This window comes from Leptosomus discolor, chromosome 1 (assembly GCF_034619465.1).
Source record: "Leptosomus discolor isolate bLepDis1 chromosome 1, bLepDis1.hap2, whole genome shotgun sequence".
Classification (NCBI taxonomy): Eukaryota; Metazoa; Chordata; class Aves; order Leptosomiformes; family Leptosomidae; genus Leptosomus; species Leptosomus discolor.
Window position 1 is genome coordinate 102,877,781 of NC_141391.1, and position 15,346 is coordinate 102,893,126.

The following is a 15,346-nucleotide window of genomic DNA, read 5'->3' on the forward strand; positions in this document are numbered from 1 at the left end:
CTGGTGCTGGTATGGCTCTTCCCAATGCTTTGGCAAGAAACAGACCAGGAAAAGACAACTGAATCCTCTGTGTGGGAAGTACGAAGGGAATTCATGGAGACTCAAAAATTTTGGGTTGGTTGGTATGTTTTGGCCGCATTCAAAACCACGTTGTAAGCAGACATCTGTTCGCATCCATCATGCAACCGAAACGTGTAGAAACTCACGTGGCTCTCCCCAGCCGTGGCAGGTACGGCGCCATCCCAGGGCGAGGCATGGGCCCCAGCCGCGGCTCGCTCGCTGCTTCCGGGAAACGGGACCGTGACCGAAGGCCAGCAGCGTGCGGGTGGTGCGATGGCTGCTCGAAGCCGGCTGGGAAGCGGGGTGAGGTCAGGAAGAAATAATTCAGGTGCTGCTTCCCGGGCGGCTGGGAGGGGAACGGCGAATCCCTAGTGAACTCTGCCCGGTTTTGTTCAACCGGGCCGAGGCGCAGCGGCCTGTGGCGGTGGGGTGTGCGGACCCCAGCGCAGAGCCGCTGTGCTTTGCTCGTGGGACGGTGTATGACGACATTGGGGAGGTGACGGTAGGCGCCTGGGGTGGCACCCACACCCGTGGGGGGTGCGGGAGGGGGCCGGAGGGCGGGGCGGGGTGGTGCCGGCCCCGCCCCTCCCCACAGGGACCTCCCCCGCCCAAGAAGAAAAGGGGCGGGGCTTGCGCCGGTCACTCCTGCCGGCGGTCCCCCCCCTGTCGCTGGCGTGGGGCTGCCGCGTCGGCCAATGGCGGTGCCCCGTCCTCACCCAGCCTCCGGTGACGCGCAGCGCTAGCTTCCGATTGGCGGGCGGCCGCGTCGTTCGTGGGTCTCTCTGCCCCCCCACCCCCGCTGCCCGCAGGCGGAAGAGTCTCGCCCAGGACGGGGGGTACGTGTGGCCGGTGCTCTCCTGCCGCTCCGCTGGCTCCGGTAGGGGCGGCGGGGGGGGGCGGAGGGGGGTGTGTGTCTGCGGGCGGCCGCAGCGGCGGAGGTAGGGGGTGGCGTTGGCGGGAGGGTAGCGCGGGGCACCCGTGTCCGGCGGCAGCGCGCGCTCCGCCTGCCGCCCCCGGCCCTACCGCGCCCCTCTCGGTGCCTAGCGTCGCCTCGCCTCGCCCCGAGGGACCCTCCGCCGCCCCCTCCGCCCTGGGCAGCGGCAGCTCTTCCCGGAGCCTGGGGCGGCTCCGTCGGTCCCGGCCCTGTGCCCCCCTGGCACCGCTCGGTGCTGGCCGGGGGCAGCGCGGAGGGGCTCTGCGCGCCTCGGGCTTGGGGGGGGGGGGGTGGTGTCCGGCCGCACTGCTCGGCCCCTCACTCCGGAGCCGTCACCTTTTGCCGTAGCGCGGCCTCAGGAAGTTGCGGGCCTGCCCCCGGGTGGTACCGGAGTGGCCGGGGGCGGGGGGGGGGGGGGGGCAGCTGGGCCCGTCCCTCCCCGCTGCGGGGCCGCGGTCAGGTCTTTCTCGGATGGCCGTTATCCGCGTCGGGGAAGGGGGACGGTGTCCTGAGGGGAAAGTTGGAGGTCCGAGGAGTGAATTTTTAAGAAATGCCTTATTTTTTTCTAAGTAGTACTGCTCTCAGCGTAACGGTCACTGTCAGGACTTTGATTGCAGCTTTGGGATTCCGCCTCATATTGCCCCGTCATGGCTTGAGCCCATTAAAGAAATATCGATGCACGTAGGGTGCTGTAATGAGCAAAAATAGGCCTGTGGATAATTGCAGAATTGATCTTTTTTGCCTGCCTCTCCTCAAGTCTTCAAACTTTAATAGCGGTCTTGAAGACTACTCGCTGTAGGCAGCAGTCACAGCGCTCTGGGGCCGACCATCACACAGGCTCGTGTAAGGCGATTGCCTGTTTGATAATTTTGCCACACAGCCTTGTTTTTTATAAGTTCATTTAAAAGTGCCTTTCTTTCCTCCTTCTGTCTTTCTGTAATACTTAAAAACTAGACAATAGGGTGTATTTTTATGGTGTATGGGAAATTGAAAGTGAAACTGCATGTAATTACTGAATTGAGTGAGTGGTCTACAGATCCCTCTTTAAAAAATTACAGTGAACTCAATAGAAATGTTCACATAAGCTCTTTGCAGTGACTGTGCCATGTATCTTTTCATAGTATACGCATGTGGGGAAGGTATGTTGCTTAAAGCTTATTCTGATTGCTTGCTTGTGGAAGATGATGTTTTCTTTGAGGAAAATAGTGTTTTCTTCTTAACTTTTAAATTTCTTCTCGTCCTCCTGTCTGTCTCTTACTTTCTTCTTGGAAATAGGAGGTTCTGTTCTTCACTAACCTTGGAAATAGGACGTTCCATTCTTCACTAACTAGTCGGTATTCTACAGACCTTGTGCAGCTTAAGACAGTTTTCTTTTTTGCAGAATATTTGTATTTTCGTACAACTGCTTTTAATACTTTGTTCAAGTTAGATTAGTTCATTTGGGGAGAGAGAAACTGATTTTCAGACAAAAGTTTTGAGCTCCGATTCTTGTGTTTTCATTTCGCTTCATTTGTCTGAATGATATACTAGTTTTTTTAACCTGAGTGCTAGATTGGCCAAGTATTACAGTATCTTTATTGTACAGTATATATTTTTACAGTAAGTATAACTGTTTTCGGTCACCAGTTTGTTCTTGCAAATGTTCTTGTGTTTCTGTTTACTGGACGTGAATGAGAAATGTTTCTGAGAACAGTGCGAGAACCTGTCTGCCCTTGGAAAAGGGGAGGAGACAGATTGTAGGAAGGGCGTTGAAGGACAGCTAACGTAAAGGGTTTTACCTGTGTCCTTGCTGTGAAGTGTGTGGATGTAAAAGTTTAAACCAGGAGAGTGAGTTTTGTACCTTTATTCAGGGAAGAAAGTCCAGCTGAAAGCATCTGTCTTCATCAGTTTTCTGTCTGTGTAGTAGAACATAGTTGGGCTACAACCTATGTATGTGTCTCTGTTAACCCATATAATGATAAACTTTAGCCTAGCTCTTGTGATCTTGGTGGGCACTCAGCTTCACAATGTCGCTGGTCTTTCACAGTTGAAATATAGCTCATTATTTTCTTCCTTTCTTGCTAGGGGTGTTGAGAACTACAGACATAGGGAGCGTTATCATAGACGTGTAGAATGGTATGGGTTGGAAGGGACCTTAAAGATCACCTAGTTCCAACCCTCCTGCCATGGGCAGGGTAACCTTCCACTGCACCAGGTTGCTGAAAGCCCCATCCAGCCTGGTCTTGAGCACTGCCAGGGAGGGGGCAGCCACAGCTTCTCTGGGCAACCTCTTCCAGTGCCTCACCATCCTTGTAAAAAATCTCTTCCATGTGTCCAATCTAAACCTGCTGTTGCCCTGTCACTAGAGGTCCTGGTAAAAAGTGTCTCTCTGTCTTTCTTATAAGCCCCTTCTATATACTGGAAGGCCGCTGGAAGGTCTCTCTGGAGCCTTCTCTTCTCCAGGCTGAACAACCCCAGCTCCCTCAGCCCGTCCTCACAGGGGAGGCACTCCAGCCTTCCCAAATGGGAAGGCCCCCATTTTGTGGGCCTCCTCTGGACCACTCTAACAGGTCCATGTCTTTTAGGCTGGAGGCCCCAGGGCTGGATACAGCACTAAAGGTGGGGTCTCACCAGAGCAGAATAAAGAGGCAGGATCACCTCCCTCGACCTGCTGGCCACTTCTTTTGATGCAGCCCAGGATACAGTTGGCTTTCTGGTCTGCAAGAGCACATTGCTGGCTCGTACTCAGTTTTTCATCCACCAGTATCCACAGTCCTTCTCTGCAGAGTTGCTCTCAGTCCATTTGTCTCCCAGTCTGTATGATATTAAGGATTGTCCCAACTCAGGCGCAGGACCTTGTACTTGGCCTTGTTGGACTTCCTGAGGTTTGCCTGGGTCCACTCCTCAAGCTTGTCAAGGTCCCTCTGGATGGCATCCCTTCCCTCCAGTGCGTTAAAACCAGTATTGTATAATAGCTAGGTTTTTATTTAACAGCTTGTGAGAGGGTGGCCAACCGGTTGGATTTGGGTTGGGTCTGTACTGTCTGTGCTTCCAGTAAGTCTGATCAGCACTTACCTTTTAAATGAGAGCACGGGAAAGTAGTTGGTTGGACTTCCAGCTGGCTGGATCGTTCTGGCATCCTGCAGTCTGCTTCCTGCCATCCTTTTTCATGGAAACCCCACAGCCGTTATTTGTTGTGCCCTTCACAAGTGGGTGCCCTCAATCGGGTGTGCATTTGATCAGAGATGGCATTGTCCCCTCACAAAGAGAGGAATATCCACACGTTGGTCACAGAACGTAGGCTCGTTTAGTAATGCTGGAAGAAGTGGTGTATCACTGCTTTTTAGTCGTGTATCTGTGAAGTCTGTACGCATAGGGAGCTATGTCAGGAGTGAAAGAAATGTTTGTTTATTTTTACTGTTAAGTGGGGCACTCTTGAAATACCTCTATGAAAGAGTCCCTTACAGAATTCTGACTGAACATCAGTTAATGCTTAGATCATCTTAGAGAGAGGGCAGCCGCATTAGCACCTCTGTTTTTTACTGCCAATCATATTCCTGTGTGCCTGCTCTAGCACTAAGCCTTTTTTGTGAAATCAAAGCTAGTTTCTGGCATTGGGCAGAAATAATTCTAGACTTCTTGTCTGTGTCCTGTTCCAAATTCTCTGCGCCTTGTTTCTCTATGTTTCTTGTCTTATTCCAGTGAAACAGGAGAATTGTGTTGTCAGTTACTAGTCTTTGCTGTAGGACCTCCAGCAGATAGGTAGTGTTTATTTCACCTGTTAACACTATATAGAGTGCTTCTCGCCTGAGCACGAAGGTAAGGTTAAAGCAAGGTGCAGGTTTGTAAGCCAGTATCAGGTATCAAAAATACAATTTTCGGTAAAATAATACACTTTGGCAGAAGGTTGCCCTGTATCTTAGAAGGTATTAAAAAAAAAAAAAAAATAAAGCAACTTTTTCTAGTCTCCCTAGCTTCACTCGTTTGTCCCTAATGCAGTTGTGAAAATTTCATTTGATATGCAATACAGTTAAGTATTGAGAGAGGTTTTGTCTCAGACTTCTGAAGTGAGCAAAATGCCTCTGTTTGTCACCTAATGTTTAAAAAACGCTAAATAATTAAGACAGGGTTTTGTGCAATGTATGGTATCCATAACGTTTATCATTACTGGCTTTGCAAAGTTGAAGGGGTTTTGCTAGGTTAAATGCTAGGCAGTTTTTTGGGTTGGAAGTTATCTTAATGATATTAGCTGACAAAACAAACTATATATCCCCTTTAAATAATGGAAGAGAGTGAATTCTTTCATTTTGTTTCAGCCTTATGGACTGGAGTGATTTTGTAGAAGTAAGAAGATTTCTTCATTAAGTCATCCAAGAATTTAACAGGCTATTTTTTAAGTATCACAGAGGGGTTGAGGTCAGAAGGCACCTCTGGAGGGCATCTGGTCCAACCTCCCCACTCAAGCAGGGCCACCCAGAGCCAGTTGCCCAGCACCATGTCCAAACGGCTTTGGAAGATCTCCAAGGATGGAGACTCCACAACCTCTCTGGGCAGCCTGTGCCAGGGCTTGGTCACCCTCACAGTAAAAAAGTGTTCCCTGATGTTCAGAGGGAACCTGCTGTGTTTCGACTTGTGCCCATTGCCTCTGGTCCTGTCACTGGGAATCACTGGGAAGAGCCTGGCTGCGTCCTCTCTGCACCCACCCTCCAGGTGTTTATATACGTTGATAAGATCCCCCGAGCCTTCTCTCCTCCAGGCTGAGCAGTCCCAGCTCTCCCAACCCTTCATGACAGGAGAGATGCTCCAGTCCCTTAATCCTCTTGACAGCCCTTCACTGGGCCCTCTGCAGTGTGTCCATCTCTCTCTTGTACTGGGGAGCCCGGAACTGGACACAGCGCTCCAGGGGTGGCCTCACCAGCGCTGAGTAGAGAGGAAGGATCACCTCCCTCAGCCTGTTGGCAACACTCCTCCTAGTGCAGCCCGTCTTTGCTACACGAGCACATCGCTGGCTCATGTTCAACTTGATGTCCACCAGGACCCCCAGGGCCTTTTCTGCCAAGCTGCTTTCCAGCTGAGTGGTCCCCAGCACATACTGGTGTGTGGGGCTGTTCCTAAGTGCAAGGCTGGGCACTTCCCCTTGCTGAACTCCATGAGGTTCCTGTCAGCCAGTTTCTCCAGACCTTCAAGGTACCTCTGGGTAGCATCCAAATAGGGAGTGAAAAATAGTTTCTGCTGTTGTTGACATATCTGAAATAATTTTTTTCTGATGGCTTTTCTTGACCTGCTTTCTGATTTGCGTAGAACTTTGCATTATGTTTGAAGGAGGCAATTTTATTTAGGTATCTTAATACCTTTTAAATGGTCCATTATGGGAAATAATTCCAAAGGAAAATGCAGCTTTGAAGAAGTACGGCTTCAGTCACTCTGAAAATGACTGAAAGTGCATTTAAAGGCAAGGTGGTCACTTTGGTAGAGTTGACATAACCACCGTTGTGTTCAGTGGGGAGAAGAAATAGCGCGCCGTGTTTGTCCATTTACTCCTGCCTGCAGCCAGCCGCGCCGCAGGGTGAGAACCGTGTAGTCAGTAGTGGTGATAGCAGTGGGAACCATGAGCTGTGTTCTGGCGTGGATGGGCGAGGAGAAGGGGGGGATTACCACAGGATGAGGAAGAGGGCTTGAAGAGGAACAAATAAAGTACAGATGGAGCCGTTTTAAGAGTGGAAAAGAAGGAAAGGCTGCAGGACCAGTTGTAAAACTGTAACAGTGCAGTGCGGCAATTTTGTTGTAGAGAGGATAAGGATCTGAAAATTGCTAGGTAAAAGTGTAATCTAGGAAATAACTGTATGGTTGAGCCTAGATACTGTACAAAAGTAAAACCCGCAAAGTTTTGGAATTGAGTGATGTATTTTAATGCTTTAGGGTAGCATTGTAACTATGGATGGATTTCTGGAACTAAGCTCAGGAGGACAAACTCTTTTATCTTATTCATAGGAGGGAGCCTCAGTAGTGTAGCTAAACTCTGTTCGTTTGTTTATTTTTATTTCGCTTCTTACTGTAAACTTCTAATTACCATTATTAACCAGAAAAATGTTCTGCATCTGTCTTTTGTGTAGCATAATCATAAAAGACTACTTTTTTTTTTTTTTTTTAAGAATGATTTGGATTGGAAGGGACCTTAAAGACCATCTCGTGCCAACCCCCCTGCCCTGGGCAGGGACACCTCCCACCAGACCAGGTTGCTCCAAGCCCCATCCAGCCTGGCCTGGAACACTGCCAGGGAGGGGGCAGCCACAGCTTCTCTGGGCAACCTCTTCCAGGGCCTCACCGCCCTTGCAGGAAAGAATTTCTTTCTAATACCTAATCCAAATCTCCCCTCTTTCAGTTTCAAACCGTTATACTATCACCACCCTCCCTGATCAAGAGTCCCTCCCCACCTTTCCTGCAGGCCCCCTTTAAGCACTGGAAGGCCGCTATAAGGTCTCCCTGGAGCCTTCTCTTCTCCAGGCTGAACCACCCCAACTCTCTCAGCCTGTCCTCACAGGGGAGGTGCTCCAGCCCCCTGGTCATTTTTGTTTGTCTATTGTTGGCCTTTAACAAGTATCTGGAAATTGTTTATGGGAGGTTGGGAGAAAACAGAAGTTGACAATACTGAAACAAAATAGAACGGTATTAGGAGTGACTGTGAGTCACTGCTAAACAGAAAAACTGCAAATATTCAAACTTTTGATGTTCAAATGACAGACACTAATTGTCTTACAGTGTCAGAACAGATATGTAGTGCAGAATCTTTTATAGCTACTGTCTCACCACAGTGTTTGAGAACTGTGTTGGTTTTGTAGTCGGTTTGTAACACTGATTAACTTTACTTTCCTCTTCCTGTATTTGAAATTCTGTGTGATCCCCTCTCTGTGGAGCAGGACACTCTTTACCCTCAGTATTAATTGATTCACGGAGTTGACTCCTTTTCCCCTGTGTTGTCTGTCTTATTTGGAGACTGGAAATATGGGTATCTTAGGCAAGATTCCTTGGCATGACTCAAAGACCAAGTTCTGGTCTGCGCATGGAGCCTTGTTGTATGTACCTTACTTTTTTTCACTGCTAATGCCAGAGAGAGTTTGAAGATGAAACTTAGTTTGAAATATTTGCTTTTTTGCTTGCTTTTATTTTTGTGTTTCATACATTTGAACAAATTGTACGTCCTATTTAATATCTTTTATGTTTTAGATATGATAATTTATATGTAATGCATAAGTTATTGGGTCGTGTGATGATTTTATTTGTAATTCTGTCTGTAAGGTAGGTTTGTTTTTTTTCTAAATATAGCTCAATATAGAATCCATAGAATATACGGAATACTTCTGGAAAAAAACAAAACAAAACAACACACACATTGTAAAAAATTGCTCATGAGAGTTGTCAAACATCTCAAGATTTTGCTACTTTGTATTAAATGCATCTTTGGCTGTGTTTCAGGTATATTGGACACGATTGTTAATGGAAAAATTCATGTATAAGTACAAAATAAGAAGGACAATCTAATCTTTGAGGAAATGGCGGGATTCCTAGACAACTTCCGGTGGCCAGAATGTGAGTGCATTGATTGGAGTGAAAGAAGGAATGCCATCGCTTCCATAGTCGCAGGTGTATTGGTGAGTTTTGAGGGGATGTGAACTGTAACTGTGCTGACGAATTTGGAATTACGACAAACAGTTACATTTTAGTTTCAAATTATGAAGTTTCACTCTTAACTGCACCTCAGTCTAGTATATTTCTTCAATTTTTTTTTAAAGTGGAATTGTTAGACAGCTGGTTTTGAGATGCATAACTTTGCATTTTGTGTGGTAATGATGTCCTGTTCCTGCTATCTCTTCTTGACAAAAGATTGAGATTCCTAATGGATTTTTAGTGTAGATACATTAGAACAGTTGTGTTATACCTGGTTTGTGTCTCCTATGTCCTTAAAATCTGGATTGTTGTTCTTAAAGCTGTACAGGGAATTTAACCATACACTGATACTTAATTTGAATAGAAAATGTGATTCCCAGATGCTTCTCTGAAAACATCAACATAAAGGTTTATGCGGAACTTGGAGCATCAGATTTAGAGTCCAACTCAAAGCTGATAATTTTCTGTACTTGTTAAAAGACGGTGAAGCCAATGGTATGCACAAACATTTGCCACGTTTTGTCTGCCTGTCTCCGTGCCCTTCCAGCCTCCCAATACCGGTCTGTTTTATTTCTAGTTTTTCACAGGTTGGTGGATAATGATAGACGCTGCAGTAGTTTACCCTAAGCCAGAACAAATGAACCATGCGTTCCATACCTGTGGGGTGTTTTCAACACTAGCTTTTTTCATGTAAGTATATGTAAAGGTGTTCTTATAAAATAAACATGAGCTGTTAAACACAGTTTTTACTAGGCAATATGGTGTATGACAAAACTTTGAATAACTTGGTTATAAATTACTTACGAGTAATCTTGTCGTACCTTTTTGCATGGCAATGTAAAGGCTTTTTTTTTCCCCTCTGCCTGTGGCCTTTGTTTCTGATCAGTCTGTTTGTTCATTATTCTCTTGATATACACCCCCCCACACACACCCACACCCCTACCCCCCCCAATCTGTTTAGGGTAAATTGCTTTTCCTGTGTGCTTCGCCTGGATGCGAGAAAGCAGACCTTCCTTTATGGAGCCAGCTTTCTGTAACAAGTGTTCAGATTCCCAGATCAAATTCATGTAATGCTGCCCAGTTGCTTACCTCAATATAAACCATTTGACTGTGTTTTCCCCTGCTTCAGAATTATTTTTACAGCTGTCTCTGGCCCAAAGCTTCCTGAAATGGGAGAGGTAGTAGTATTATAGCTATTGTTAGTAGTAGTAGTATAGCTATTGTTATAAAGATGTAAACATGGCAAGCTTGAAGAAGTAATAGCTTTTACTGAATCGAATGATATTGCCAAGAACAAGGGATGCGTGTGGATATGCACAACCTTCTTGACACTTGGTTTCTGAAAGTTTCTGGGTTGTTTTCCTCAGCAGTGTAACTCATTTTAAGAAAATGTATTGTCCTTCCTCACGGGGGTGTCTTGCTTCAGTACTTATGGTATTCATTGTGTGTATCATAATCTTGAGAGCACTGTGTTACTGGCTGTTACTATTCCTGTGAAGTAGCTTTAGATATTTTAAGAATTTACACAGCCAGAAAGCGAGCAGCAATATTGCAGTCACTAAAAGGGCAATTCTTTCATCTTACAGGTCTGTTAATGCAAAAATTTAAGTAAAACTTGTGAACAAATAATGGGGTTTACCTGAGGTCTGGTTGGAGTCCTTCCATTAAGGGACATGTAATAATATGTGACCATACAGAATGCCAAGTAATTTTCCCAGAATTTGTCATATCTTAAAAAAAAAAAAAAAAGCTTTTTACTTACAACTTTAGATTGATTTTTCTAATAATCTGAAGGGTATACACTTTTTTGTTCCTAGGATAAATGCTGTATCAAATGCACAGGTGAGAGGAGACAGCTACAGTGATGGATGTTTAGGAAGAACAGGTAAATTAACTTTAAAAATCATGATGAGTTGAAAGACTGATTATTTAGGTGTTGCTTTTTTTCCTCAGTGGTGGTTAAACTAATAATAATCAGAAGTTAAGGAGGCAGGAGAGAACTTCTGTGTAGTTAATTTCTTTACAAAATTAACACTTGGAGAGAAGTGCTGTTTCTGTTAAAAAGATGAACTTAGAAAAATTGGACTTGTGTATATCTTGAATACTTGAACTTTCCTCTGCAAATCCTGTGTAGCTGCTGGGAGAAATAAACATTCCTTAAGAATGTATCACAGACATGCCGTTTCCTCTGTATGTGACCTACTGTGTGGTGTCTGGACCTCCTGTCCTCTCTCTGCTTTCATTCGCAATTTCTTCACTGTTTCCCACGCGGATCCCAGTTTTCATGTGATTTGTAGAATGCCTCACTGGAAATCTGGTAGGATTTACTGATATTTGAACTAGTATATGGTGCTTTTTTTGGTGTGTTATTCATAAATCAGCTTGAGAGAATCTTTGCATCGACATGTTTTTCCTTTCCCATGAGTGAGCAGGTTGGTTATTTTCAGTGGTGTCATCTTCCTTTTTCAGCAGGTAATGTCTAGCTATGGTAGATGTTGCCCATTTGAAAATATCTTTCTGAAGTAAACACAGGAAGAGTTTGTTTTATGTACCACACTGGAATGCCATCTTTACCTCAGAAACACTATAGCTTTGGCAAAGTACCTCGTCATTAGTCCACTCCCAGCTATGTTAAATGGTGTTATAGGCATTCCCTACAGGTGAGGGGAAATTTCTGGTAGTTGTGTCTGCTCACTAAAATAAGGGGAATCCAGCTACTGTGTGTTTTACTAGAGAAGGCAAATTTTGGCTTATCTTGTCCTTGATACAGGGTTTAACCCCTTTCCCTTTGTGCCTTCAGCAAGATACCGTATTGGCTCATAATAGAGGAGTAGCTTGGATCATCTGTCACTAGGGATAGTAATCTACATGGCTCTCAGAGGTTTTAATATTTCCTGCAGGTGCTCGTGTCTGGCTCTTCATTGGCTTTATGCTGATGTTTGGTTCACTTATTGCTTCAATGTGGATTCTTTTTGGAGCATATGTTACACAGAGTAAGTTTGTTTATTTTCATGTATAGAAAAATACTTTTGCTGGCAGCCAAAAAGCAGAAAATCCAGAATGGAAGTGTGTGGTCTGTTCTTGTCAGAATCATAGAATCATTCAGGTTGGAAAAGACCTTTGAGATCATCGAGTCCAACCACCAACCCCACTCTACCAAGTACACCCCTAAACCATATTGCCAAGCACCACATCTAAACAACCTTTAAACACCTCCAGGGATGGTGACTTCACCACCTCCCTGGGCAGCCTCTTCCAATGCCTGACAACCCTTTCAGTGAAAAAACTTTTCCTAGTGTCTAGCCTAAACCTACTCTAGTGCAGCTTGAGTCCGTTCCCTCTTGTTCTGTCATTAATTACCTGTGAGAAGAGACCAACCCCCACCTCACTACACCCTCCTCTCAGGCAGCTGCAGAGAGCGATCAGGTCTCCCCTCAGCCTCCTCTTCTCCAGGCTGAACAGCCCCAGTTCCCTCAGCCGCTCCTCACCAGACCTGATCTCCAGACCCCTCACCAGCTTCGTTGCCCTTCTCTGGACACGCTCCAGCACCTCAGTGTCCTTCTTGCAGTGAGGGGCCCAAAACCGCACACAGTGTTTGAGGTGCGGCCTCCCCAGTGCTGAGCACGGGGGCACGATCCCTTCCCTACTCCTGCTGGCCACACTGTTTCTGATACAGGCCAGGATGCTGTTGGCCTTCTTGGCCACCTGGGTTGTACCATCTAGTTTTGCAGTCAGAGAACGCTGCTATGAATAGTGTTTTAAATGCACCTTTCAATACAAAAGAACTTAGTATTTCCTTTGTTACTTACTTTGCAGACACTAATGTTTACCCTGGATTGGCAGTGTTTTTCCAAAATGCGTTGATATTTTTCAGGTAAGTTATCTGGGCAAATTTCCCTCCTTCCAAAGGGGTACCTGACTTGCCCGCTTCCATGCATATGGATACTCCTGGGAAATAAGTTCTGGAAGCTGGAGGCTGACTCCAGGCTTGGACCTTCCACAACGTGGAATTTGCTGCTCTCAATGCAAGACCCTCCATATTTCTATTTGTTATCCGCCTCTGACCTGTACTTGAGGAGGGTGGCGTGCAAGCCACAGGGACCTCTTGGGTCACTGAGTAAATTGGCATTGTACAGAGAACTGGTGGGACATGATTCAATGCATAATCTGATCAAACTATTTCTTAAAAACGATTTATTTTTTTTACTCTGCTACTTTTCTGTACTCCCTTTGCTCCAGTGCTTAGAAACAATGTTTTATTTGCCCCTTCTCAGTCCATGAGAGGCTCTTTATTCCCCTCGTGCTCCTGTTAGTCCAGCTCTTTCTGGTCTCACTGAATTTACAGCTCTAGAATGTGGATGACCAAGGATACAGGCAGTATTGTGGGTGAGATACTGCCAGTGGCTTTGGATAATGGCAGTGACACTTCCATCTCTGTGCTACAAATACCTTGGCATATATCCTAACAGCAGTAGGTGGGAGATCCTACTGCCCTTTTCCTGACTTTTTCATACCAACGGCTCGATTATCTGATAATTGATACACCCAGATTTGTTTCGACTGGATGTGCTTTCAGTTATTAATATTGATAATTTTTTTCTAAGAGCATGATGGTACATTTTGTAATATTACACTTAAATAAATTTCTTTTATTTCACTTAATATCATTAAGTATATCATGTGACACTTTGAAACTATCAGTATCTGTAATAACTCTTTTTATACGTATAAGGCATTCTGCAATCCATTAATTTTATTGATAAAAGCCAGTGAAAGCATTAAATAGTGTAAGTTCTGAGATCAGTCACTGAAAAAGTTCACCTAACCTCCTCTCTTGCAAGTTCTTACCCACGTAACTTACTGTGCTAACAATTTTCCTTCCAGTACCATATCGAATGCTTTGCAGGAGCTAGATCAACTGGCTTGGCTGCGCTTCCCTGTTTGGGAAATCAGTCGTGTTCTGGCAGGAAATAGCAGTTCCTAAGTCTCTTCTGTAGTCTTGCACGTGATTGAAATGGGATACTGATGGAGGCAGACTTTTGAAAATAGTTTCACCGTGCCTGAAATCTTTACTCTTACTTCAGTAGTTTGGTGAACTTCCCTCTGAAGCTGCTTTTTGTGTCTGAAAGTGTCCTTCCTTAGTTTCTGTTGTGCTTGTATGTACATATATTTTAGGTTTATTTGTTTTATTTTGTCATCTAAAATTTGTTTCCTAGGTATGAACTATAAGACAAATTACAACATTTGGTGTTTGGGTTTTTTGGGGTTTTTTTTTGTTTTGTTTTGTTTTTTACAAAAAGTCTTTGTTTTTTATCCCACCATGCACTTCAGGCAGTAACATCTGATGAGTCCATCCATTGCCACAGACTCCTTTCCTTAGACCGGACCTGGGCCGATCAGCGCTGCCCTTCTCAGTGTCCTTATCCAAAACTTCTGTTTTGATTCAATGAGATTCTCTTCTATCAGTGACGTTCCATAACCTTCTGTATTCCCTGAACCATGTGTCTCCTTCAGGACCTGGGCTTCAGCCCTGGTTGTTACTCTACCAGGATTTTCACTTCCTTAGCAAGCCCTATTAGTAGTTCTCTCGGTAACTGCCCAGGCGTCCAGCTTGTTTTACTGATCGTCTGATTGTTGTTCTCAGTGTCAGGATTTCTCATTTCCTCCCTCTTCATTCTCTTATGATTTAGTGTGACTGTGCCCTTCCTTACCACCTGTCTGCTGGCTATAAGAAAAAAATAACTTAAAATATGAGGAGCAATAAGGAAATCATGCTTGTTTTGTTCCCTCAACATTTTTTTTCGATTCATGACAATGTGTAATTGCACCCAACCTTATAAAAGAAGTTTAGGAAATCAAAATGTAATTTGGATCTCACTTACCCACCACAGGATCGATATTCTGATTTGCTCCTAAAAGTTTAATTGCTTAGATTCTGTCCTAGTGTGATGCTGATTGCCAGATACCAGGATGAGACTTGCTGCTCTGTAATTCTGTGGATCGCTCCTAGAATCTCTTAAATACCAGAATTTTTTCCTTCAGAAGGGCAGCTGCTTTTACTGTGAGACTGGCTACTTTTTTTATTTGAGCAGTTGCTTCAGCTGGATCTCATAGTTTTAGCAGTGCGTAGTAAGTGAAACAGTTCAAAAACCATACACTGACCTGAATAAAAGTTAAGTTTACTGGAGGGATGTTTATTTGCAGTGTAGATAGTATAAGATTATAAGGATACTGTTAAAATTACCTTTTCTGCCTTATGTATGGTCTGATTTTTTTGTTTGTTTGTTTTCCCCCCCTTTTAGTACTCTGATCTACAAGTTTGGAAGAACAGAAGAGTTGTGGGGATGAGAGATCACATCTAGCATTGTCTGTTCCATAGTTGCTATGTTGTACTATGTATGTATATATATTTACATTTATCTGTTCTTGTTTTCCTTTCTGAATTGTCTGACCTGAGACAAACGAGTTTCTGTAATACGCTCCCTCTTTTCACAGGACAGATTTGTGAATATGTACATACGACTGTATATATCTTAAAAAGGGAATGTCAGGCTTGCTTTCTGAAATCTTCAGGTTTATTTCCTCAAATGTATGGGTTTCCATCAACTCCTAAGACTGGATCTTCCAAACCTTCATGTGTCAGAGCCTTGAGTGGTACCGTTTTAGCAAACGAGCAGCATAAAGCCCCTGCCCTGTAAAAGGGGCTGG

General features: G+C 44.8%; 1 protein-coding gene across 1 annotated transcript; it reads left to right on the forward strand.

The window, feature by feature from the left end:
• The first annotated feature begins 860 nt into the window (after positions 1–860).
• Positions 861–15,144, forward strand: TMEM50B (transmembrane protein 50B). Its single transcript, XM_086461523.1, has 7 exons — positions 861–896; positions 8,447–8,622; positions 9,216–9,328; positions 10,456–10,523; positions 11,539–11,631; positions 12,455–12,512; positions 14,941–15,144. Exons 2-7 carry the CDS (start codon positions 8,524–8,526, stop codon positions 14,984–14,986), a joined length of 477 nt encoding a protein of 158 aa, XP_086317649.1. The 5' UTR covers positions 861–896; positions 8,447–8,523; the 3' UTR covers positions 14,987–15,144.
• Positions 15,145–15,346: the final 202 nt, after the last annotated feature.

Bases quoted from the DNA above. Each gene is read 5' to 3' on its own strand.
- TMEM50B (XM_086461523.1), top strand. From the start codon at position 8,524: ATGGCGGGATTCCTAGACAACTTCCGGTGGCCAGAATGTGAGTGCATT. The intron at 10,524-11,538 runs GTAAATTAACTT...TATTTCCTGCAG, and splicing joins TGGATGTTTAGGAAGAACAG to GTGCTCGTGTCTGGCTCTTC. The intron at 11,632-12,454 runs GTAAGTTTGTTT...CTTACTTTGCAG, and splicing joins TGGAGCATATGTTACACAGA to ACACTAATGTTTACCCTGGA.